This window comes from Protopterus annectens, chromosome 2.part1 (assembly GCF_019279795.1).
Source record: "Protopterus annectens isolate FY-2018-M chromosome 2.part1, PAN1.0, whole genome shotgun sequence".
NCBI lineage: Eukaryota > Metazoa > Chordata > Ceratodontiformes > Protopteridae > Protopterus > Protopterus annectens.
In genome coordinates, this window is record NC_056729.1 from 628,335,255 (window position 1) to 628,360,238 (window position 24,984).

The 24,984-nt window shown below is 38.0% G+C and overlaps 1 protein-coding gene across 1 annotated transcript in view; it reads right to left on the reverse strand.

Annotated features, from left to right (window-relative positions):
* Nucleotides 1-24,984, reverse strand: part of LOC122794752 (L-gulonolactone oxidase-like) — an 87,120-nt gene that overhangs the window by 52,594 nt on the left and 9,542 nt on the right. The window contains exon 2 of the mRNA XM_044063387.1: nucleotides 24,497-24,587. Coding sequence (XP_043919322.1) covers nucleotides 24,497-24,587 — 91 coding nt within the window. The remainder of the gene's footprint in view (nucleotides 1-24,496; nucleotides 24,588-24,984) is intronic.

A 24,984-nucleotide genomic window follows, 5' to 3' on the forward strand; every position in this document is an offset into this window, starting at 1 on the left:
GGACATGCTGGGGGACAAATTATTATCAGAAAGCCTCCACTCACTCTGGAGTGTAGTCCCAGTTTTGCATAGGCAGAGCCAACCACTGACCACCTACTGTTGACATCTTGACATGTGGATGGGTGATCACATGTTTACCCATGGGATATCTTCTGGGTCCCTGCTAGACAGAGGCACAATACACTCAGCATGAATGGGCTATCTTGTGTGACCTACTATTCAGAGGCACAGTGTTCTGATTAGACTGGGTTGCAGAAGCCAAACACACTCTTGCTATGCTTGTACATGCCCTAGGGCAGATAGCCTAGTATCAACCTCTGAACCTATGATAATTTTCATGATGCACAATGTTTATTGCTGATACTGTTTGCATGTTTTTATCATCTTTGCTTTCACACTTTCTATGAACCGCTTAGGTATCTGCAGAACATATTTGCTTATGGCAGGGTTCCACTATATTATTTATGTGTCTGTTGTCATATCAGTGTGTGCACAGGGCAGATTGCTGGATAGTGAGAGGTTTGTAGGTTAACACATGCAACTGCCTGCTATATGTGGCCCATTGCTGTACTCCAGCATGGCTTAAGTGTGTGAGCATGCCCAGTTCAGACTGTCAGTGTTCTGTTGCCTGACATTTGTCTCATGTATTCAAGTGTGTGAGCATGCCCAGTGTGACCTTTCAGTATGTTGCTTTCTAAGGTCCACTACATTTGTTGATGTATGTCTACATGTCCAATATTAACATTTGTACTCTGTGTGTTGAAAGTCAGGTTTTATTCTTACTGCTGGACTCACCTTTGTGTCATAATTCGACAGGTATTATGCTGTGCCTGCAGGGTTTCCATGAAATACTTTGCATAGACTTATCGACATTTCTTCATAGAGGCTAACTACTGGAATACTGTCATGGTTTAGTGGTTCAGTGCTATTACTTTAGTGCACAGTATCCTGGGTTCGAAGCCCATCTCCGCTTATATTTTCAAACTGAGCAGAACAGACTCCTTAGGGGCCAGTAGAGCAAATATGAGCATGTTGGCTTTTGTTCAGCTATGCCCTACCTAGACCCAGCTTGTCCAACATTGCTCAATATTAACCCTCATTGCTGGACATTGGCCAATATTACTCTACATTGACCACATTTGTAGTAGTTGGTGTGTGCAATTTTGTTTACATATACTTCATGATGGTAAATGCTGTTTAGCACTGCTTTATATTGCTTAACACATGGCAATCATGCCTCAGGTGTTGATGCAGAGCTGTCTATGTCAGATGCACATACTACACTCCCTATACATGTTTGAAAGCAGGTAGTGTCAACGTAGGCATCCTTTTTACTATATGTGTGGGTCAGAGAGAGGTATCATTTCCAGAGTTCCTACTGAGCCAGTGTATGTGCTATGCATTGCCTGTTTGCCAAGGCCAAAGCATACTGGGCATGCCTCCTTCTGCCTACTGGGGCAGGATCAGGTTGTTCCTTCTCTGAGTCATGCTCTGCCTGTGATGGCCTTGGCAATGGTGGGGGGCTGTTTGGCCCAGGCCTATGCTGGTCCTGCTGCAGCTGTTTTCACAGGATCATATTATGTAGCATAGCACATACCATGACAATTTGGGTACATGTAGTTGGTGAGTACTGCAAGGCTCCACCAGATGTGTCCAGGCACCGGAACTGTGACTTGAGCAGCCCAAACACACGCCGATTACATTTTGTGTTTGTGCGTGTACCTCATTATGGCATTCCTGTTCAGGTGGGTGTGCATTTCTGATGGGTGTCATCAGCCATGGCTCCAGTGCATAGCCAGCATCCCCAACTAGGTGACCATGTGAGATGTCCCCATTGGCAAATGTCTGGTACAGCTGCGTCAGATGCCAGATATGGAAATCATGGCAGCTTCAAGGGCAACCAGCACACACATTCAGTATTATGCCCTGGACATCACACACAACTTGCAGTTGATGGAGGGGAAGCTCTTGCAGTTGAAGTAGACCCTACCCTGCTCACCGGCTGGTGCTTTGATGCATATGTGCGTGCAGTCTATTGCACCCACTACCTCAGGGTATTCTGCTATTTACTGGAAGAGATGCATGTTGCTAGCCAATTCCTCATGGGAATTGGGGAAATATACATGATCACTGACATGTGCTGACATGGCATCCAGGAACTGGTGCAGTACCCTGGATGCTGATGCCTGTGATATCCCCATCATATCACCAGTTGGTCTCTGGAAGGTACCTGTTGCTAATATTCTTAGGCCAACACATACCTTAGTTTCCACTGGGATGGGTTCCCCTCTGTTTGTTCTGTGTGTGAGGCATGGCCTGCACAGCTCAACAATTTGCTGCAAGAGGTCTCTGTCCACTCTATAGTGCTCCACTATCTCCAGCTCATGTAGTCCCTGGTAGGTAACCCTGGGCCTGTACACTCTTCTCCGTCTCCTCAATGTGGGTTGTCCAGCAGCATTTGCATTATCACCACCCTCAGCATGTTGCATATGTTGCCTTATAACAGCAATGGCAGCCCCTAACATTTTTTTGTCTCAGTGAAGCTTTTTCAGTTTTCACTTCTATTAGCTTACTGCAGTGTTGCAGTGTCTCTTAAGAGAAACATAATGGACTGTTGTTTGCAGAGTTTTAAGTGCTGGGCTGGGCTGGGCTTGTGTTCTGCCTGGGTAATTGCCTGTTCTGATTGTTTTCACCTGCTAACTCTGCTAGTACTCCCTGTTAACTTCCCACTATTTGGTGTGCTTCATTTTTCCTTTCTGTTTCCTCAGGGGGGAGTGCCGCGCACACAAGTGCAAACACGCGCACAGCAGCCAACACGCGTGCACACATGCTTACATGGACTAAGCCTTGCTTATTCTTGTTAAAACACACGCACACCAGTGCAAACGCGCTTACAACTGTTTACACAGCCTTACATATGCTTACTCAAGCCTACACGCACACACGGTTACACGCACGCACACTGTCTTACTCAGGTTTACTGGTGTGCCCACGAGCGCATGCACACTCAGCAAGAAACTTTGGTGTTATCCACGGCATACACCTTTGATTTCTTGACTTTACCTGGCCTACCTGCTGACACACCTCTTTCACTATTATGTGAATGTAAGCTGACACATGACACTCTGCTCCAATGGGCTTCACTCCTTTCATAGATACCCCCCTCGTGATGTTGCCTAGCTTCTACTCTGTTACACCCCTTATCCTACTCCTACACTCCACTGACTGTGCTCATTTTCTATGTAAACTTGGGATTCACTATCCTAACTCTCATTTGCATAGGATTGCCTACTAATGTTTAGTTACATCTCTTAGACTGAGCTTCCCCCCTTAGCAACCTCTACTCGGTGGCCATGTTGTCTTCAGCCTGCCATTTCCTTGCATTGTAAATTCTTTTTAGCTATAAAATACACATTTGTGGATCTTAATTATTAATGTTCTGCTTTTAGGGTGCAGTGCGTTTGCGTGGCGCTGCTCTACGGTTAAACCCCAGAGATCGTGATAAAAAAAAAAAAGTTATTTTATTTTTAATTTGCATCCTTTCCCATTGCCAATAGCCATATTTTTGGCCATTGACATGCTTACTCCTGTACATTCATGCTTTATTTCCAGCTGACACAGCTCCGTTTTGCTATTTGCAGAACCGTACTCAGTTATCAACTGAGTACGTTTCTTCAAGTAACACTACTTCTACTCGGACAGGTTTGGGTTTCCTGGATCGCAAATTTACCTCATCTGCATAGCTTTCGCCTGCATTTGAGGTAATTTGCATATGCCAGCCCTGTCCGTGTAAGACTAGTTTAGAGATCTCAGTTGCACGTCCCTACCGGCTGTTCCTGGATCGCTCGGCAGACATGTTGGCTGCATGGAGTCCTACTCTACTCTAAGACTCTGTGCAAGCCTTCGTGAATCCGGCCCATAAAGTTTTTTTTTGATGAAGTTTTTCAGGTAGATTTTAAAGGTGGAGTTGTTTATTGGTGTTTTGTATGATTGAGTTGATGCACAGTAGTGATTGGTAGATACTGAACTTGTAAGAACATTTTAGCATATTAAAATCTTATCCACAGCAGTTCTTTTATATGTCTGATGAGGCATTCAATGTAACGTGAAAGCGCTTACTTGGTATACCGCTTTTATTTTATATTTTGCTATTCAATACTGTGATATTGCCTGAAAAGTTTTCATAATCTAATTTGTACTACACAGCAACACTAAAGCAACAGTTGTATGATGCAAGCTTTTTCGTAAGTGCTATTAAGTTAAGAATAATTCCCATATACTGTGTGCTTCAATATAATAAAGCTCCCTTGTTTTACCATTTAAAGCAAAGGATTAAGGTTAAGACATCCAAAAGTCCTGATGCTGGTCTCCCTAGACTCCAACTACCAATTTTATAAACCAGAGCAAGCCACTTAACCAGACACTGCAAAGAATATTTGTGCTGAGCATGAAATAAGATAATAAAGACTTGGGATGCAGGCCACTGGTATATATAGGGAGTAGTTACTGGCTACTGGTGAGAGAATGTGGTGAGAAACACCTCTCCACATGGATGTAATAAATGATCTTCTGATAGTATTACTTCAGTATAATGATGGGAAAGGCACTCTATCATATGGCATACTAATGATATCTGTAATTTTATAATGTAAGTGCAGTACTTATAACAATGGAGCTGGTCTTCACAGGCCTCCAGTAAAACATGGAAAATGGCTCTGTAGCTCAGTGAAATAACCTAATACCTTAGCAAAATAACCTAGTACCTCAGTAAAATAACCTAGACTAGATTCAACTAATCTCTTTAACCAAGTCTGATTAATTGACATAGAAGACTAGAATCCTAACAGAAATCCAGGTAACCTATGTTTGATGTGCATGTTTGATGTACTTCTGGTATTTTGCTGAACAGTGCACCACTTTATTTCTCATCACAAAATTCTGAATGACTAAAGTTCTTAATTGAATTAATATTTAGTGCTCACTATGTTTTTAGAGTAGTGCGCACTCATACATTTAAACCATGACTACAAAAGAAGTACATTCAGTTCTGGTATGATGCCAATAAATCATAGAATATGCAGTAACATGTAAACATTCCCATACTCACCATACTCACACATATGACATACATCTATGGGCAGTTTAAAGAATCAGTAATTCACCTATGGATATTGTGGAAAGTGAGAAGATAACCACATATCCAGTGAAATTCCACATGGATACACTGAGGAGCATCTAAAGAACCTTAGCCAAAATTCAAACATTCAGCCTGTAGTATCAGGAGCTATGGATATTAACTTTTATTTTCTGTTTAGTATATTAACTAGCAACACATATGAATGAAGTCAAAATAATAAAATGTTTGTCTCCTCTCTGCCTTTAAATGTAGGTGACACAGTGATGTTATAGTAAGAAAATAAACATATTTCTTTATTTTGCACTTTCAGGAAGATTCTTGTTTTACTTAAAGAAACCTTGGCTGTGGAAACTGTCATTTACTTTGCTTTTATTTATAATTTCTGCTTCAGTTATTGTGGTTCTAAGTGTGCAATGAAAAGGAATGACAAAATATTACCGGTCTGTACTGTGGGCACATATCTAAAAACCTTATTTAGGGGTGAAGTGGCATGATAAGATAATTAAATTTAGAGATGAAGGATTCAGAACAAAAACTATATTCAAAGTTAAAAACAAAGCATGATGCAATGGCAGTTATCTGTAAAACATTTCTGTGCTTCAGAAAATGAAAATTGGACAATCTTTACTAGTTGCATCATTTTAAGATGAAGGCTACCATTTCCTAGCTGCTGATATTTTTAGCCTGGAAGAAGGAATTTAGCTTTGAAGTTGATAATTTACTTATACTGCATGGAATGTGGCAATTATACTCTGATAGTCAGAAAGAAAATTAGTTTACTGCTACTGTAGTGTGAGGCACAATCGTAACAAATGTTAATCACCACACCATTCAACTGTCCCTGTTTTGTAGGGAAACCCCTGATGCTTCTCAAAGTTTTGTTCCATTCCTGTTAAAATTGGAAATCATTTTGATAATTTCTAATGTGTTCATAATTTGGGGCCTTGTCCTTAGTTCATTTTGTATTTTGTTCCAAATTCTGTTGGTAAAATTGAGACCTCTGTTAAATACTCCCTACTTAACTTGATAAGATCATATCTCATACTAGGTAGTCAACCTGACAGCAAAGACAGTGGCAACTTAAAAAAAAATGACTTGTTTCTGCCTGCTGTCTGTAATGGTTGTTAGTTACTATACTAAACAAAAAAATACTTAGAATGTAACTAGAATAACAGGATATGTTTTCAGTCGCATTTTCTGAAGAATATATTGTCTGACACTCCAAATATATATCATTATATACTGACTTAAGTACTCAAAGATTTGTCCAAAAAATAAAAATAAAAGATTTTATGAGGAACAGACCAAATATATGAGGCAAACATATGGATGTTCTGTGAAAAGGTGATTGTAAACATTAGGGACTGTGTTAGCACTAGCTAACTGCCCTACAACTTTGAAAGATGGCAAAACACTTTTTTTTCTTGTAACTAGTAGTACATGGAGTAGATAAGCTCCATGTACTGCAAAGAATTATGATCAAGTCCTTGATCATAACCATTAATTATGTATTCTTGACATGGATGCCAGGATTCACCTCTGAAACTTTGCCCTTGAGGTAAATTTCTTGTCATACATGTTTTGATCATAGAATCATATGAGATTACTAGGCATTGACGTAGAGGCCATTTTAAGCCTAGCAGTTTCATCTCAATGCAATACCATAGTAATGCTAGTCAATATCCAAGATTGCATTTAGTGATGATTGCCCATGCCCAGGAAGGTTGTGGGTGCTATCCCCAGTAAGAATTTATGGTGTCCCATCCAGTCATCCAGGGTCCTCTTGAACAGTGTCATAGAGGTGCTCTGTTCCACACGTATTGGTACTCTGCTCCAAAGATGTGGCAGTCACTGAGAGATGACTCTGTCCATCCAGCATGTCCTATTTAAGTTTGCGGGCCATATTTAGGTCCCTGGAATGGGTAGCCTAATCCCATTTCATTTACGGATATGCAGCAAGTTCATTAGGGTTGGGTCTTGGATTGCTCTGTAGGCCAGGTATAAGTGTTCTCTAAGACATCTATTTAACATCTATTTGATACAGAGTATAGTGACAAGGACTTTAGTCGGTCCGTATAAGGCACATGCTGCGGCCTCTTGATCTTCTTTTATTTTATTTATTTATTTTTTTATTTTACATTTGTTGACCGGGAGAGGCTGACTGGATGCAGATCTATTTTCAGCGGAGGCCCGGGGAGAAAAGCTCCAAAAGCAAGACAAACAACAATTCAAACAAATCAAATAAAACAAATCAAACAAGTCAAATCAAACAAAAATACTTACATTTTTAGCAAGGATTTCAAGTTAATGGCTATAACCAATACATACACTTACATAAGGTTACAAAAACACAAACAAATTATAAGCAAGACTTATTAAGTTTCTAAGAATAACATCTATAATCATCTGATAGTTATGTAGTATTGTGTTAAATAAGGAGTTGTAGCTATTAAGTAAGAATGACATAACTGTCTTTGTGCATGGAATGGACAGCTTTATTTTTGATATTTACATTCTATTGTGTATTTTTGTTGGGCTGTAGATTAATACTATGTAGGAGTATGCTATGGAACCTACTGTATAGTATTGTGCTTTGTTGGTAATAGGAACTACCCTGGGGAGAAGCATGGGCACAGCCAGTTATCTATGTACTGGGCTTTCAGGAGATGTTTAAATTGACTGGTAGATACAGTGGAGGTTATCTGGCTTGGTAGTGAATTCCAAGTTCTAACAATGGTGTAGGCGAATAGAGATTTCCCGGCATCGTTGTAATGTTTGATGACCTTTATGTAGTTCTGGCTACTGGATCTTAAAAGTCTTGTGGACATGTGAGGCTGAAGTATCCCCTGAAGGGCAGGGGTGTTTTCAGGAAGATAATAGAGTTTATGAGCTATTGAAAGTTGGCTGAGTAGCAGTAGATGAGGGAGCTCGAGCCATTTGAGTTGCTTTAAGGCAAGACAATGGTTGTATCTGTATGATGCTTCTGCTGCAAATTTAGCAATCTTGTTGTAACAGGATTCCATTTTCTTTAGGTCTATTTGGCGTAGGTTAGTTAGGACACGGGAGCCATAGAGAAGGATGGGCAAGAGATGAGTCCTCGCTATGGTTGCTTTGGTTTGTTTGGTCAGATATTGCTTATTCCTAAAGAGGAGTCTTAGTTTTTTATGTACTTTTTTGATAGTTTGTGCTATGTGGGTATCAAATTTTAGATTATTGTCGATTTCAACACCTAATAGCTTTGTGTGAGAAGTGGGGGTGATTTGGATGTTGTCCTTTGACTTGATGGTGAAATCATTGTTTAGTGGGGGGATCAACCAGGACTAAAAATCAATAGATTTTTTTTTTTAGGATTAAGAATCAGTTTAATGTTAGTGAACCAGGTTTCAGCCAGAGTAAAATTGTTCTAGGTCAAGGTTTGTAGCTGTTTTTGGTTGGGGGCAGCGCAAACAAGGGTTGTGTCGTCTGCATATTGTACAACACTGGCATTGACTGAGGAAGAGGAGATGTAATTGGTAAATAGTGAAAAGAGCACCGGGCATAGGATAGACCTTTGTGGCACTCCTATGGCTACTGGGAGTAGGGGTGAAAATTGGCCTTGCCAGAGGACAGCTTGTAGCCATTCTAAGTAGCTTGTAAACCAATCTATGGAGGAGGGGCATAGGTTTAGGTGTGACAGAGTTTTAAGAAGAAGGCTGTGGTTAACCACGTCAAATGCTTTTGACAGGTTTAAGTATATGGAAGATACAAATAGTCTCTTATTTCTATAGTTGTTGACTGTATTGGAGAAAGATAATAGTGCTGTAGTGGTGCTATGGGAGGGTCTAAAGCTGTGCTGGGTTCTGGAAAGTAAATTATTTTGAAGGAGATACTAGAGTATTTGGGAGTGCACAACTCTTTCTAATATTTTAGATAGCGGTGATAGGATTGCTATAGGTCGATAGTTGGTGAGTTCTAAGGAGTTACCTCCTTTGTGTAGAGGAAAAATGTGAGATGTTTTCCACAGGGTGGGAGCCTTACTTTCTGCAACTGATCTATTTATGAGTATGGACACTGGGTAAGCTATTGCCTGTGCTGCTATTTGTAGGAAATCTGTTGGTAGTTTATCAGCTGCTAGTGTGGTGAGTTTAAGTTTGTTTAGAAGATGAGAAATTACTTTGGTGGGTACTGGTTGCAGGGAAAAGTTAGAGGTGTTGTTATTTAGTCTTGTATTTGGGGGTGGAGGGGGATCTACTGTTGTGGAGCTATCAGTGCTATTTTGAGCCTTAGCAAGGGTTTGAATTGTTTCAGTAAAGAATTTGTTGAATTGAGTGGGAATGTTGCTGTGGTCATTTGGTAGTACTGGGGTTGGGGGCCTTTCCTGGGTGCATTACACTGTTTAAAGTGGCCCAGAATTTTTTTGGGTTATGGGCATGTTTTTCTTGCATGGTTTTATAGTAGTTAATTTTATCCTGTCTAACTTGCCTCTTTGCTTTGTTGCGGAGTTTAAGGTAAATTTGCTTTGTATTAGCCATTTTGTTTTTTTGAAGTTGGATCCAGGCTTTGTCCCTTTCTTTCATGGTAGTTTTAGTGTCTTTGGTCAGCCATATGACATCGTTTATTTTTAGTCTTATGGTACGGGTGGGAGCATGAAGGTTTAGGATATCTAAGAATGTGGAGTTGAAGTATTGTATGGCTTCGTCTAGAGGTAGTAGTTTTAGGGGGTTCCAATTGGTACATTTTAGTGCATTAATGAAGTTGACGGGTACAAAGTTCTTTTTACTGCGGATGACTCTGAGGATGGTTTGACTGATGTTATGTGGTCTAGTCCTAATTAAGTAGGTTGGTAGGTGGTCACTTATACTATCGGGCAGACATCCAGATTATTGCGCTAGGGTTGGGTTGGATAGCAGAATCCACTCAAGGATGGATTCACGTTTGGAAGCTTTGTAGGTTCTGGTTGGGGTGGATATTACTTGGGTGAATCCATGTAGGTTGACGTGGGCAGTTGAGGTCTCTCCAATTGCTGCAGGTGCTTTGCACAGTACATGCTGAATGGGATATTATACTCAATTATGGGCCAGATAAGAGAGGAGTATAGAGGGGTTATAACCTCTTTTGGTCTTGAGGCTATGCCTTTACTAATGAAGTGTGCTACCTAGAAAACCTTCCTTCCTACAGTAGACACATGGAAGTCAAAGCTAAGGTCGCAATCAGCTTGTGATACCGGGACCCTTACCACTTTGTGGGTATTTAGGGTATTACTGTTGGTTTGATAGTATGAAGGGACATTGTTTGTGCCAGAGGGAATGATGATGCATTTCTTTGCATTCATTTTGAGACTGTGACTAATACACCAGTTGTTGGTCTGTGTGAGAGCCTCCTGGTATCATTTGGGGATTCAGTGATTGCACATAGTTTGCAGTCATCTGCAAACTTGGTCAGCCTCAACCCCTTAGTTTTGATATGAACTTCTGAAAAGTATATATCAAACAGAATGGGGCCCAGCACTGATCCCTGTGGCACTCCAATGGTAACAGGTCTAGTGGGTGATGTGAAGTCACCCACTTTGATAGTGATTGTCCAGTATGTCAGCCAGTTGGCAACCCATCTTACAACAAGGGAGCTTACATTCTGTTTGATAAGTTTATCGGTAATCCCTGAATGTGAGATTGTGTTGAAAGTGTTTGCCAAGTTGAGGTATGCTGTGTGCACAGATTTTCCCTCGTCAATGGCCCTGGTCACATTTTCAAAGAAATCCCCCAGATTTTACAGGCAGGATCTGTCCTTGATGAAGCTGAACTGGGTAGAATCTGGAGTTTGGAGGTCACCTATGTCTTTATTTAAGAGGTCCACGATGATACATTCCATGGCCTTACAGATGAGGCTGGTCAGGCTTATGGGTCTGTAATTTCCTGGGTCTGTTGCTAGGCCACCTTTGTGGAGGGGAATAACTGTTGCTGTTCTCCATTTTGCAAGAACAAAACCTGTGGTTATGCTATGACTGAAAAGGGTGCTTAATGGTGATTCTAGTTTATATTTTAGCCTGTTTAGAAGACAACCTGGGATGCCATCTGGTCCCATAGAGGCTGTGTTTTTTTTTGCCTTGGACAAAGCTTTGAGGCTCTGCTCTTCAGATATGAAAGTTGGGTGGAAATTTGGGGCAAGCTCTGTGGAAAGTTAAGAGGGGATAAAGGAGTGAAATTTAATAAATTTAATTAATTTAATACATTTCTAGGTTACGGGCTGGGTGGGTGGGACACTGGCATTGTTATGTGTCATGGGTACTGTCGGGACTGTGTTAGTTGTAGCAGTCTTGTGTTTTGGAGGGCTTTGGTGTTTCAGTTAGTTTTTTGAGGAAACCTCAGCATATGTAGATTTCTGTGTTTGATGGTACTATGTGCATATGTAGTGGTGGGTGAGTTGACAACATTTTCCCTGTCACTGTTTTGAGTACAAGAGAACATGGATTCAAGATTCTTCATCTAGATACATCTCTTGCACTCTGTACTAGAGTGAGTTATCAGTAGAGAGTCATGGTTGTACATGAGGCAATTGCTACACTGCCTCAAGAGACCCAAGTCAACAAGATTGGCAGGAGAAACAAGGGTAGTCCAACTTTTCATAATGCTAGGTTGAAGATTGTTGTCACTAAGGGTGGATTTTCTTTTTTTTTTTTTTTTTGCTGATGGTTTAATAGGTTGCAACTCACTAGCAGTATTTCTTTTACTGGGAAAGCAATAAGGATAAGGTCTAAACTAATGTGCTACAGTTGTATCTAAGGGAAAAATTGTTAAAATTAACTATCTGAATTTGGTGCACAATTGCGTGGCAGTGAGTGGTGTCATGCAACACACAAACAGGCAAAAACCTGGTCAAATGCAGGGCCTTAATGCCAGAAGCTAAACACCTGCAAAAAAATTAAAAGGAATCAAAAGGACCAATAAGAATGCTTATTACAAGCCCTAGACCAACCTCCCTTTACCAGACAGGACCCAATCAGCACAATCCTCTCATTAAAGTGCAGATAGCCTCCTTCCAATCCAAGATGGCCTGGACAAAGTGCTCAGAACAAACAAACCACTACAAACAGACACAGATCCAGCAAGCCTATATCTGGACTATGCTACAGCTATTAGCTATCCTAGTTTCAGTGGGAAACACAAGAGAATGTTTAACACAGCAGAAAAATTGTAGTGAGACACAAAAAAAATGTTTAAAACAGAAGAAAAGCAGCACAGAGCTCTAAAGAGTGTGTTAAATAGTTAGCAGACCAGTTATTTAAACATTGCTTGGTGGGAGAACCAGAACAAGCAGAACAGATAGCTTTAAAACAGTAACAAATACCAGTAAATACTTAACAAACAGTGCAAATACCAAAAAGAGACTTGCAAACAGTGAAAACAGAAACAGAAACTGATTTAACAGGCACAGTAATGCAGAAAATTACAGTATAATAATGTAGTTTAGTACACAGTATATACATACAGTATAAAAGTAGGTGACAGTTAATAAAAAAGTGAAGTAAATAGTATAAATAAGCAAAAATAAAAATAAAACAGACAACTCGTGGTTGTTTGAAAGCTTGGAAGCCTCTAGTCATCTAATATCTCAGCTCAGAGTTGTGGCTGGTAGCTCACCTCAGTTCAGCTCGGTGCAAAGAAGCAGAAACCTGCTCAAATGTAGGGCCTAAATACCAGAAGCTAAAAACCTGAAAAAAATTAATAAGATTCAAACAAACCAGTGAAGATGCTTATTCTAAGCCCTAGAACAACATTCCTTTACCAGACAGGACCCAATCAGCACATTCCTCTCACTAAAGTACAAATAGGCCCTTTCTAATCCAAGATGGCCTGGAAAATGTGCTCTGAACAAACAAACTACTACAAACAGAAACAGGTGCAGCAAGCCTGTATCTGGACTATGCTGCAGGTACTAGCTACCCTGGTTTCAGTGGGAAACACTAGAAATGTTTAACACAGTAGAAAAGTAGCAGTGAGACACTAAAAATGTGTAAAACAACAGACAATCAGCAAGGAGGCTCTAAAGAGTGTTTTAAACAGATAACAGACCAGTTATTTAAAAACTACTCAGTAATAAGCAGATTATGACTAGTGACCTGACCATAATCCTCTATGTCAAAATCAATTTTCCTGATTAAGCCATGAACATTGTGCTGCTTTTAAGATGTCAGCTATGAGGATAGTTACTACCAAGTAGCTAAATCACAATAAGTGCTGAAAATCTGCAAAATGTTTGTTTTATGCCACTGTAATAAAAGTCATAAGCTCAGATGATGGCAATTACCTTAACAAGAAGCTAGCACAAGGTGAGCAGAAAAGAATATAAATTAATGCCATACTTTCAGAAATGTCACAAATAGGTTCTTCTCAAGTTGTGACTTCTTTTTAAAATTCAACTTTTGTTATAAATGAAAGTTAGGCTAAGAATGATTCTTTGTATAGCAAATAAAAATTAACTGAAAACATCTTGGTAAAAAGAACATAATCTGCAGCTTCACTATGGTAAAAAATAAAACAATTTCCCCACCTGTCATGTAAATGTTTTCCTCATGTATACATAATTGCAGAATTCTATAATTTACTGCAGTTTTAATTTTTTTGTTTTCAGCTGAAGGGAATAACATTCAATTTCTATCTAAACTTTATTGAATTTAAAATTAGTCATGAAATTGCATTTTTTGCAGAATATGGAGAATACTCATACAAGGACAGTGTCCTCCGTGTTAACCTTAGTAATATGCTGTGCCTGTCTTAACTCACAAAACAGCAAGGTTTGCTGCTGACTGCTGATGTATCTGAAATCTCAGATTCCAGTTATGTTATACTACACTCAACGTCCACATGCATTTTACATTAAGCAGAAGAGAGAGTTGAAGCTTTGAGGCTTTGACTTATTTGTGCCACAATGAATACTGTTTTATGTCACATTATTTTTTTTGTTCAGAAGTGTAGATATTAAAGAGTGTCATTGGAGCACACTATACTGTTAAAATAAAAATGAATACTTTCAGAAATAATAAAACAAATACAAAAGAAACAATAAAACAATATAATAATAGTACTCATCATACAAACTCTGTCATAAAACATGAGAGGTGTTATAACTGAAACCTGCATGTATCTAATACTGTGTAGAGAGAGAGAGGAAAAGCTCTTGACTATAGATGAAAAATAACACCTGGACTCTGTAACAAGTAGTCACTGGATAAAACAAGTATTGAAATTCTTAGCTGATGGAAAACTCAACAGGCATATACACATTACTAAGAATTATTATGAAAAATGCCTGTTTCAGTGCCAGCAAAGACATAGGCCACAGCAGTCACCTGTGTTCAAGATCATGCCAAAGTTAGTAAGAAAGAAGAACAAGAAAGGTAATTAGTAAGAGGTGTTTTTTCTCAGTTCTTCTTATGACTCCTCATGGTTGTGAAATCAAACAAAACCAAGAGCAAATGCATAGGCAAGGAATCAGTAAACTCAAAAGAAAAAAGCACTTTGCTGCTGCTCGCCCACAAACGTCTTTAATAAAACAGCACAGCACACCTAGTGTTATGAAAGAAGTCTGTGGGCGAGCAGCAGCTATCTGAGTGCTTTTTTCTTTTGAATTGTGATTGTTTGGCACTTGGTCCGTGGTTGTTGCTTTATTAAGGAATCAGTAAAGCCTTCATAAATATCTCCTCTGGCCAGCATTACCCCTGACACCATCACTATTAAACCTGTAAAACTATTAAGGTTTGCATTTTCTTTCTGATTTTAATTTTGCATTGTTCAGCTTCTGACTCTCTTACTTTATTCCTGCATCACTGAACAGAATATACATTGTTTTCCCATTTGGGCAAACTTAACAAAAGTGCTATCTAATGAAGATGTGAGGGATTGATCACCAAATCATTAATGCACTGCTATGATTAGCTTTGTGTAACACGTCGTGTATTGTGCCAATATATCTGCATCTTACACTTTGTACATGCACCATTTCATCTGAAATATTTGTATTTCATAGGCCCAAATGAAGAAATGAATATAGTACAAACAATGTAACTGTTCTGATGTAAAGGCTGCCTCAGTAATTACTTTTATATATGACAAGGTCCATCATTGACAGACACAAGAGATCATACAAATGTACTTTTCTTAGCAGTGCAGGATTGGAAGGCATATGAAAACAAGTTGTTGCTTTCTTTGAAATTTTATGTCAGAGTTGTTTCACTTGATATGTCTGCTGTACTTTGGCTATCTTAAAGTTGTGTAGGAAACTTCTAAGTGATTGAGCAGTCTGAATATGCAACTGATTCAGTAGTGATGCAGTATTCAAGCATCCTGTCAGATACATTTACTTAGCCACTGATTTGCTAGGCTAGAGTAATTCAGGGATATAAAGACATTCAGCTAGACAGTAAATATTCTACCTGGACATAAATCACCTGATCATTCCTTATAGTGGAACAATTTTATAATATAAACTGGCAACCAGTATCATAACTACAACAGCATAACAAAAAAAAAAACATTTTAACAAAACAACACTAAATGAATATAACGCAACAGTCTATTTTTTTATGTAGGGATTAACAGAATTCTTGAATGGTAAATGCATATGGAACTAATCTGACCACACGTTTCAGTGAGAACACATTCAGCTTCCTATTTTTTTTTTAATTTCTCCAAGTCTTTTAGGTTTCTAATACCATGACAGGAATGGACCAAATTCCTAAGTCAAAGTAAGATTAAAGTTCATGAAATTAGTATTGTTTCAATTTTTGATATCAGCCAGGAGTGTTCTTTGCAGCACCCGCAATGTGCCCAGTAACGAGTCCTTCTATAATTCATACAGGGTTACATGGATTGGTAGCATATTGAAATATGATTGTAGATTCTTTTCTATAAGACCCATTGCTCCTACTACTATTGGAACTATCTGGGTATCCTTCTTCCATATTGCTCTCATCTCTGCCTGCAAATCCTGATATTTTATGACTTTGTGTCTCTCTGTACGCAACACACTGTAGTCACTGGGTGTGGCAAATTCAATGATCAATTCTACTTTTGTCTTCTATTCTTGGACCACTATATCCTGATATTTTATGAGTTTGTGTCTCTCTCTGTACACAAGACACAGTAGTCACTGGGTGTGGTGATTTCAATGATCAATTCTACTATCGTCTTCCATTCTTGGACCACTATATATGGTTTTCTAGCATCTATCTTTTGAATTGTTGGTAATGGGTGATCCCATGTGATATAAACTTCCTCAGCTTCTATGATATTTTGTGGCTCATGTTTCCAGTGTTTTTCAGCCACTTCAATACCATAATGTTTGCACAATCCTCAGTGCAACAGTCTTATCACATTATTATGCCTTTCAGTATACAGTCCTTCTGCTATTAGTATATCACAACCAGCAGAGAGGTGTGCAACTGTTTCCAATTCAGTTTTACATAACCTACATTTGTCTGTTTCTCCCACATGTTCAATGGATTTTGTAAAGCAACATGTATGCAGCCCACTGTCTTGGGCCACCAATATTAACCTTTCATATCTTGGTTTGAATTTGCCTCTCCTTAACCACTCATGTTCATTCCTGATCAACATGAGGTTCTACCAGAAGTTTTCTATACTTGCAACTATATTTATGCATTTTCCACATTTATTGCCTTCTCATCTGGTCCTTCACCTTATATTCTTTCTTTTGTTTTTTGGCACATTCAGTTGTTGTCTGATCTACTTCTAGTTTGATTTTCATTCCTACTTAATGGAGATATGCTTCTGCTAGATTAAGCAGATAAGTCATCTTAGATTTAGTCTCCTTATGTTTCAAAACTTTCAATACATTTGGATCTTGTGAGGTCAGCAGATACGTGTGGAGTCCCACGATAGCAGATCTATATGTGTAATCAATCTCAAGGAGGCCTATCCTTCTTTCAGAAGAGGAATATATAATCTTGGTATACACTGATTTTTATAAATCATTTGTTGAGCACGAAGCATCCTTCTTGTTTTCCTATCTAATCTATCCAACACATTTTGGGGCCAGTCAATCAATCCAAAACTATACGTTAGGACATGAAGAGTACATTTGTTTATGGCTTAGATTTTGTTCCTAGATGTCAATGCTGTTTTAAGGATTGATGCTGTGATGTTACCTGGGTTAGACCTTCTACACCAAATACTTTACTTCACAGGCACTCCATAACTTCAACTTCTATTTTTCACTTCTACTTTACCAATCTTCTTTTCTACATTCCATCGTTGTGATATTTTTTTATTGTGAAATTTTCCATATCCAGATGCCTTTGCCTGTATTTCTCTTCAAATATCTTTGGCACTGCCTTCTTTATATTGATTAATTTGACTTTTTCCTTTGCAAAAATATTGCACCATATCAAATCTCTCTTTTTTCCCATGTCCACATTTCTTTTTTATACTTTTCAAATTTCTCTAGGTTTGTTTATATTTTCAGACTTCCACAGATGCTTCTTTTTCCAAAAAGATCAAAGTTTATTGATCTATATACTGTTTTTTACAAATCTGTTGCATTAATGAACACAATTTTTCTTTTGAAGTTTCTGACAGTTTTTCCTATGGAAGTATTTTTCTTTCCTCTAACTTCTCTCTTAATCATTGTATATATTTTGTGTCTGGAAATTCTGGGCTTTTTGCATAATAGTAACAATATATCATTTCTTTCTAATCCCCAATAGTCCACTTCATTGTCTTTATGCTCTTCTTTGGCATATCAGTTTTTGTGGATTACTACTTCCTTCTATAACAGGGGCCATCCTCCCCCCGGCCCTGTTCTAGCCCTATTGTAGGAATGTTTCCATATTTTGAGGAGTCTACACTGTCATCTATTCCAGTCCTGGCAACAGTGTGCCTACCAGGATTAGACACTTTTTATCCTGGGTCTTGTGCACCCAGCTCTCTTTTTTTAAATGTTAACCTACTTTTGTCCATGATACATGCTGTATAAATACAGTCTATATATCAGTGTCGTCTTGGTGAGATTTTGTGAAAAACAGGGTCCACTTCGTGAAGGTAATCACCAAGACATGAGAATGAATTCAATTTCAGCAGAAATCCTGTTCCTCTTCTGTATATAAGAGTTCATTATGCTGAAGAATCTCTGCATATATTGCACAAACTTGTAGAAAAGGGATAAGTGATAAAAAACAACAAAATAACCCTTTTCCTCTTCTCTAACTTGTGCAGTTACTAAGCACAGTATATGGCCTGTGATAAAATAACATCCAGTGAAGTAAGATGCTGATAGCATGCAAATGTGATTTAAGATTACAGTGAGAAAGCTCTGAAACCCTCTTATTCATTAATCTTACAAGTAAATGATGCACATTAGAATGAAACCACCTGTACACTAATGTATGTTCTGACAAATGCAAGCCTAAATTCAATGTAAGCACTTGCACTCTTAGTATATTATATTAACAGGCAGAGCAGTATTCTTTTCCTTGGCAGATTTATTTCGGTCTTTGGTTTGTTTTCAAGTGTAAACATGTTTTCCTATCCAGGCCTGGCAATAGGTGAAATTGCACCCTAGGTAAAGGGCTATATAGAAGTTCTGAAGTGCATATCAAAGCTTTTTTCCAACTTTCTGATTCAGTGATGGACTGAGCAAAAAGCTATGAGTAAGCAAAAAAATTCTGTCTTATTTATTTTTTATTTCAAAGAAGACATACATTAAGTCTGACAAAATACCAGTTCACAGTAAACTGTGATGACAAACTCTTGTGAGGATAAACAAATAATATCTGTCAATAATACTTCTCCCCTAGCTCACACCCAATTCCCTGCCACATAAAAAAGACAGATATCTTTGGTGCTAGATTGGGATGAAAACTAAGGCACAAATGACACCTCACACTTCCTCCCAAAAGGCAGCTGCCGTGTATTATTGTGATGCCATACTGGGTTAAAATCAAAAGAACAAACAGAACACAGTAAGATAGTGTAACCTGTTGCTATTAGGGTCACCACCTGTCCCTGTTTGTGAGGGACAGTCCCTCTTTGGGCAGTTGTGTCCTGTGGGAAAAAAAATGACAAATGTCCTGAGATTTTAGAACAAAAATATTTCATAAGTTTTCTTTAACTGTTGCATAAAACAGTTATTTTGTATCTGAAACATCCACATGTAATATGAAATAACAAAAGCAACTCAAATGCTACAAAAATAAGATTTTATTTTGGCAAAAAAGTGAAGCTCATTCTTTTGTACTGGCTGTGGGTATGTTTTGTCCTGCAAAATCTCACATTTCTACAAAAAATGTCCCGCTTTGAGCATTTGAAAAGGTGGCAGCTCTAGCTGGCTTCATACATATATAAACACCATGCTTACTTACTCCTACTCCCCACTCCCACCCCAAAAGTATAGCTACCAATAAACACATTTAATGTTTGATTGTGAGGAAAGTGAAAATAATAGTCACAATGTAGTCCAACTCGTTAGTGTTAAACAGTACACTGACTCTAGGCAAGCTATAACAGCAGCCTTTAGTGCACACCACTGAGGTCTGTGAGGACATCTTATTAGCATAACATTTGAATATCAAATAGCAGATAAATCTTCCTCTTTCCAGATGGAATGTCTGATACTACTCAGAAACATTTAAAAAACACAGAATTACAAAAATCAAAAATAAAAACACATTATCAAAGAGATGATGCAAAATCTGTTGACTAACGAACTGTCACAAAATCCTACCACATTCGGTCATTTATTTTTCTTTAAGAAAAAGTGAGTTATAAGATGTGTGTCCTCTTCCTTCAACATTGCCAATAGTATGTTGGCCATGTAGCATAGTTTTCTGTTTATTAGACAGCATCAAAAATCACATACAATAAGGGTTATTCAGAAAACTGTGTGAAGAAGTAAATCAAGCCTGAAAATAGGGGCATATCAACAAAAAATGGGGACATACTTTGCAAAGGTATATCATGCCAGAAAACAGGAATATTTCCCCAAAATAGAGACAGCTGAGAGGTTTGTGCAGTAGCCACCCAACACCATACCATAGTCATTCACACACACCATTGCCATTACAGGCCAAAGTGGTGGCTGTAGCATAGTGGTTTCTGACATCCACAACAGCATGGCCAGTTGTGCATATGGTCACTGGAGAAGTCCAAAGGAGATTACAGTGCTGTGGCTCCTAGCCCTCACAGCAAGTTATAGTTAGACAAACACATAGCACATGGACAAGGCCAGTAGGAACTATAGAGCAGTGGGCTATAGTCCAAAAAAAGAGCTCATTTTCAACTACATATGTTGCCTCTGTATGAGCATTTATGAGGGGTAGATTCAAATGTATGCACTACATCACCATCAAGTGCATGTAGAAGACATTTTTTCACCCATTGTATCTATCACATGGGCATCTATCACTCAATATCTGATCTCATTTGTTTGTAGCTGTAGCAGCTGAACTGATAACACAAACGGGCAGCAGATTAAAGAACAGCATGGTATACAATACTTAGAGAAATGCCAGATAAACTGTTATGTTGCTATGTTCCATAAGGATGGGGGCATTGCAGACACTTAGGTTCATATCTCTTTAACTCAGAAAAAAATTTTCAGACACTCCTCTTTTGTTCTTGTGATCCCTTATAGTACTGGCAGCTCTCTTGATCTAGAAAAAAGGATGAAAGCCATGCATTTTTTCTACTAAGCTGTTGTCCAAGTGGATGTTGGAGGTATGGCTGTAAGATTAAAATTTACCATATCTCTCTCTTTCAGAATAGATAAATGGGACTATGAATTTCAGAATGATCTACCATTTTCTATACCAACATGGCGCAAAGACATTTGGTCTGTATTGACTGGACACATAAGTATCTTTACACATGCAAATGTGACATTGATTGGAAAAGCCTTGGTTATCACAGTAACTTATATATATATATATATATATATATATATATATATATATATATATCTGTGTGTGTGTGTGTGTGTGTGTGTGTGTGTGTGTGTATATATATATATATATATATATATATATATATATATATATATATATAGATAGATATGGATTCCTATTACAATGAAAGTTCACAACTTCAAACTTGTTATAGGAAGCCTCACTTACGCAAAAGTTCACTTTAACGAAAGTGAACTTCCGCAAAAGTGCACTTCACCAAAAGTACCGCAGCACAGTGGAGGACATCAAAAAACAAGCTATGTCCTCCTCTATGGTGCGATACTCACGGACCTTAGGGTTAGGGCATGGGTTTGAGTAAGGGGATAGTTAGTAAAGCTATCCCCTTACCTTAACCCTAAGGTTTGTGACTATTGCACCATAGTGGAGGACATTGCTATGTCCTTCACTGTACTGCAGTCATCTCTAGTAACCCATATCTCCTTACCATGGCCTGTGCCCTAACCCTAAGGTCCATGAGTACTGCACAAAAGTTCAGTACAACGCTCATTCATTGTACTGAACTTTGCGTAAGTGCACTTTCGATTAAGTACACTTTTGCTGCAGTGTGCATTCCATACACTATTGGTAAGTAGTGAACCTTTGATCTAGTGTATGGAATCCATATATATCTATATATATATATATATATATATATATATATATATATATATATATATATATATATATATATATACATATACATATATATATATATATATATATATATATAGTGGATATAAAAAGTTTACACACCCCTGTTAAAATGCTGGGATTTTGTGATATAAAAAATGAGACCACGATAAATCATTTCAAAACTTTTCCCACCTTTAATGTGACCTATAAACTGTACAATTCAATTGAAAAACAAACAAATCTATTAGGAGAAAAATATAAAAAATAAAAAAATTTACAATACTTTGGTTGCATAAGTGTGCACACTCTTAAACTAATACTTTGTTGTGTGTGTACACCCTTAAATTAATACTTTTCTGAAGTACCTTTTGATTTAATTACAGCATTCATTCTTATTCGGTAGGAGTCTATCAGCATGGCACATCTTGACTTGGCAATATTTGCCCACTCTTCCTTGCAAAAGCGCTCCAAATCTGACAGATTGCGAGGGGATCTCTTGTGCACAGCCCTCTTCAGGTCACCCCACAGATTTTTTATTGGATTTATGTCTGGGCTCTGGCTGGGCCTTTCCAAAACTTTAATTTTCTTCTGGTGAAGCCATTCTTTTGTTAATTTGGATGTATGCTTGGGGTCATTGTCATGTTGAAAGGCGAAATTCCTTTTCATCTTCAGTTTTCTAGCAGATGTCTGAAGGTTTTGGGCCAAAAGTGACTGGTATTTGGAAGTGTTCATAATTCCCCCCACCTTGACTAAAGGCCCTGTTCCATCTGAAGAAAAGCAACTCCAAAGAATGATACTTCCACCACCATGCTTCACAATGGGGGATGATGTTTTTTTGGTGATGAAGTGTTGTTTTTGCGCCAAATGTACCTTTTGTAATTGTGGCCAAAACGTTCAATCTTGATTTCATCAGACCATAACACATTTTCTCACATGCTTTTGGGAGACTTGATCTGTTGCTTTGCAAATTTTAGCCGGGTCTGGATGTTTTTCTGTGTAAGAAAAGGCTTCCGTCTTGCAACTCTACCCCATAGTCCAGACATATAGAGAATATAAGAGCTTGGTGTCACATGTAGTACAGAACCAGTAATTGGCAAAAATTCCTGCAGCTAATTCAGTGTTGCTGTAGGTCTCTTGGCAGCCTCCCTGACCAGTTTTCATCTTGTTTTTTCATCAGTTTTGGAGGGATGCCCAGTTCTTTGAAATGTCATTGTATTTTCTCCACTTTTTGATGGCTGTCTTCACTGTGTTCCATGGTATATCCAATGCTGTGGAAATTTTTTTGTACCCTTCTCCTGACTGATACGTTTCAACAATGAGATCCCTTTGATGCTTTGCAAGCTCTCTGCAAACCATGGCTTTTGCTGTAGCAGGCAATTAAGTAAATGTCAGAAAAATCTTACTAGGACAGCTGATCTTTAGTTGGGGTTAATCAGACTCTCTTTAATTGATAGCAGGTGTGTACCCATGACGACTGAATATTTTAATTAAATCAAAAGGCGCTTCAACAAAGTATTAGTTTAAGGGAGTGCCAACTTATGCAACAGGCGTATTGTACATTTTTTTTATTTTTTATATATTTTCCCCTAACAGATTTATTTTTCCTTTGAATTGTACAGGTTATAGGTCACAATAAAGGTGAGAAAAGTTTTTAAATGATTTATTGTGGTCTCATTTTTTCTATCACAAAAACCTGGCATTTTAACAGGGGTGTGTAAAATTTTTACATCCACTGTACATATATATATATATATATATATATATATATATATATATATATATATATGATCATCTATATGGCCATACAATGCAGTGTATATATCTGGTGCACTGCCTGCATATGCATAAATTGTGATATGGATCACACAAGAACATGCATATTGCATTCATTTTTAATTTTGCACATGTGCTTTATCTAGGTATTCAGTCACTCTTGGTACAGGCATGTACACCACAGTAAGACACTTGTATATAATGTCAATTCCTATACAATCTAAATTCAGTAGACATGTTGAGATATGCTTTACATATTCCTGTACACAAAAAATGACTTTTATTTCATTAATAGCCTATCCTTACAAGTCATCATTAAATCAAATGGTTGTAAAAAAGCTCTATGATGCACCTCAGAGCATCTAGAACACTATGAATTCTGGGGACCACTACCAAGCACCCATCTTAATTAAATTCCATCATTTTGACATATTATATTAGAGTCTTTGCCAGTTAGGATTTGTTAAAAGCATGGGGGTAAGGAAAAAGACAAAGATTGGAAAAGAAAGAAAGAAGGAATCTCTCTAGATGGTGAGAGGCCAGGATGAGTTGGAAAGCATGGGAGAGGCAAGGGAGAAGTGCAGGGGGTGCTAATATGCATCAAAGGGGTCCATGAAGTCTTTTGTCTAGGGCTGCATTTTATCTAAGGTTGGTCTTGCTAACTACAAATCAGGTCAGACACCTGATGTGTATATATATATATATATATATATATATATATATTTATATATATAGTTAGTAATGTAGAAATATTGAAAAGGTATACACTAATACAGACAGTGGATGAAAATGAATGAACCTGTTAATTGTTTGATTACAGATAATGCTTGCTGACATGCTGTAATAAATCCCCACCTCATTCCGGTTAGCACCACTCATTTGGTTCCTTCCTGCACTGCATCACCAACCCCCCAACTTTGAAGTCACCTGCCAGCACTGCATAAAATCATGTAAAAAAGTAACATTTCTTTTTTTTTTTTTCCTTTGGAGTTAACTCTCTGACATGCATGCTTCTGTACCTTTGCCCAGTGTGGTCTGCCCTCATATTTTCTCATGATGTCTTCATAAGCAAGCCAGTATCGTTCTCGTGGTACATCTTTGCCATATGGTCTAGCAAAATATTAAGTTTAATAAATTAGTAAGTATTCATAACATAATGCAACAAGCAAATTCTAGAAGCTTGTGAAAAATGTGAAAACTGATATAACCTACCAAACTGAACAGCCTATTATATATTAAGTAATTGTATAGTAACATTGCAAATAGTCAGGCCTCCAGAGGAATGCATGAAGAAATAGCATCAAGAAAAGAAAAATGTTTTGTTTCAATCTCAACTATTTCCTCAGTACTAAACTTAATGAAGGTTAAATGTTTCATCAAATATAACATGTCATGCATTACAGATTAGTTAAAAAGTTGTTAACCAAGTAAGTCCTTTTCATGATGCATGAGCAATGCTGGTTAAATTAATTGCACAAGAGTCATACGGGGAACAATGGAAGTTGTG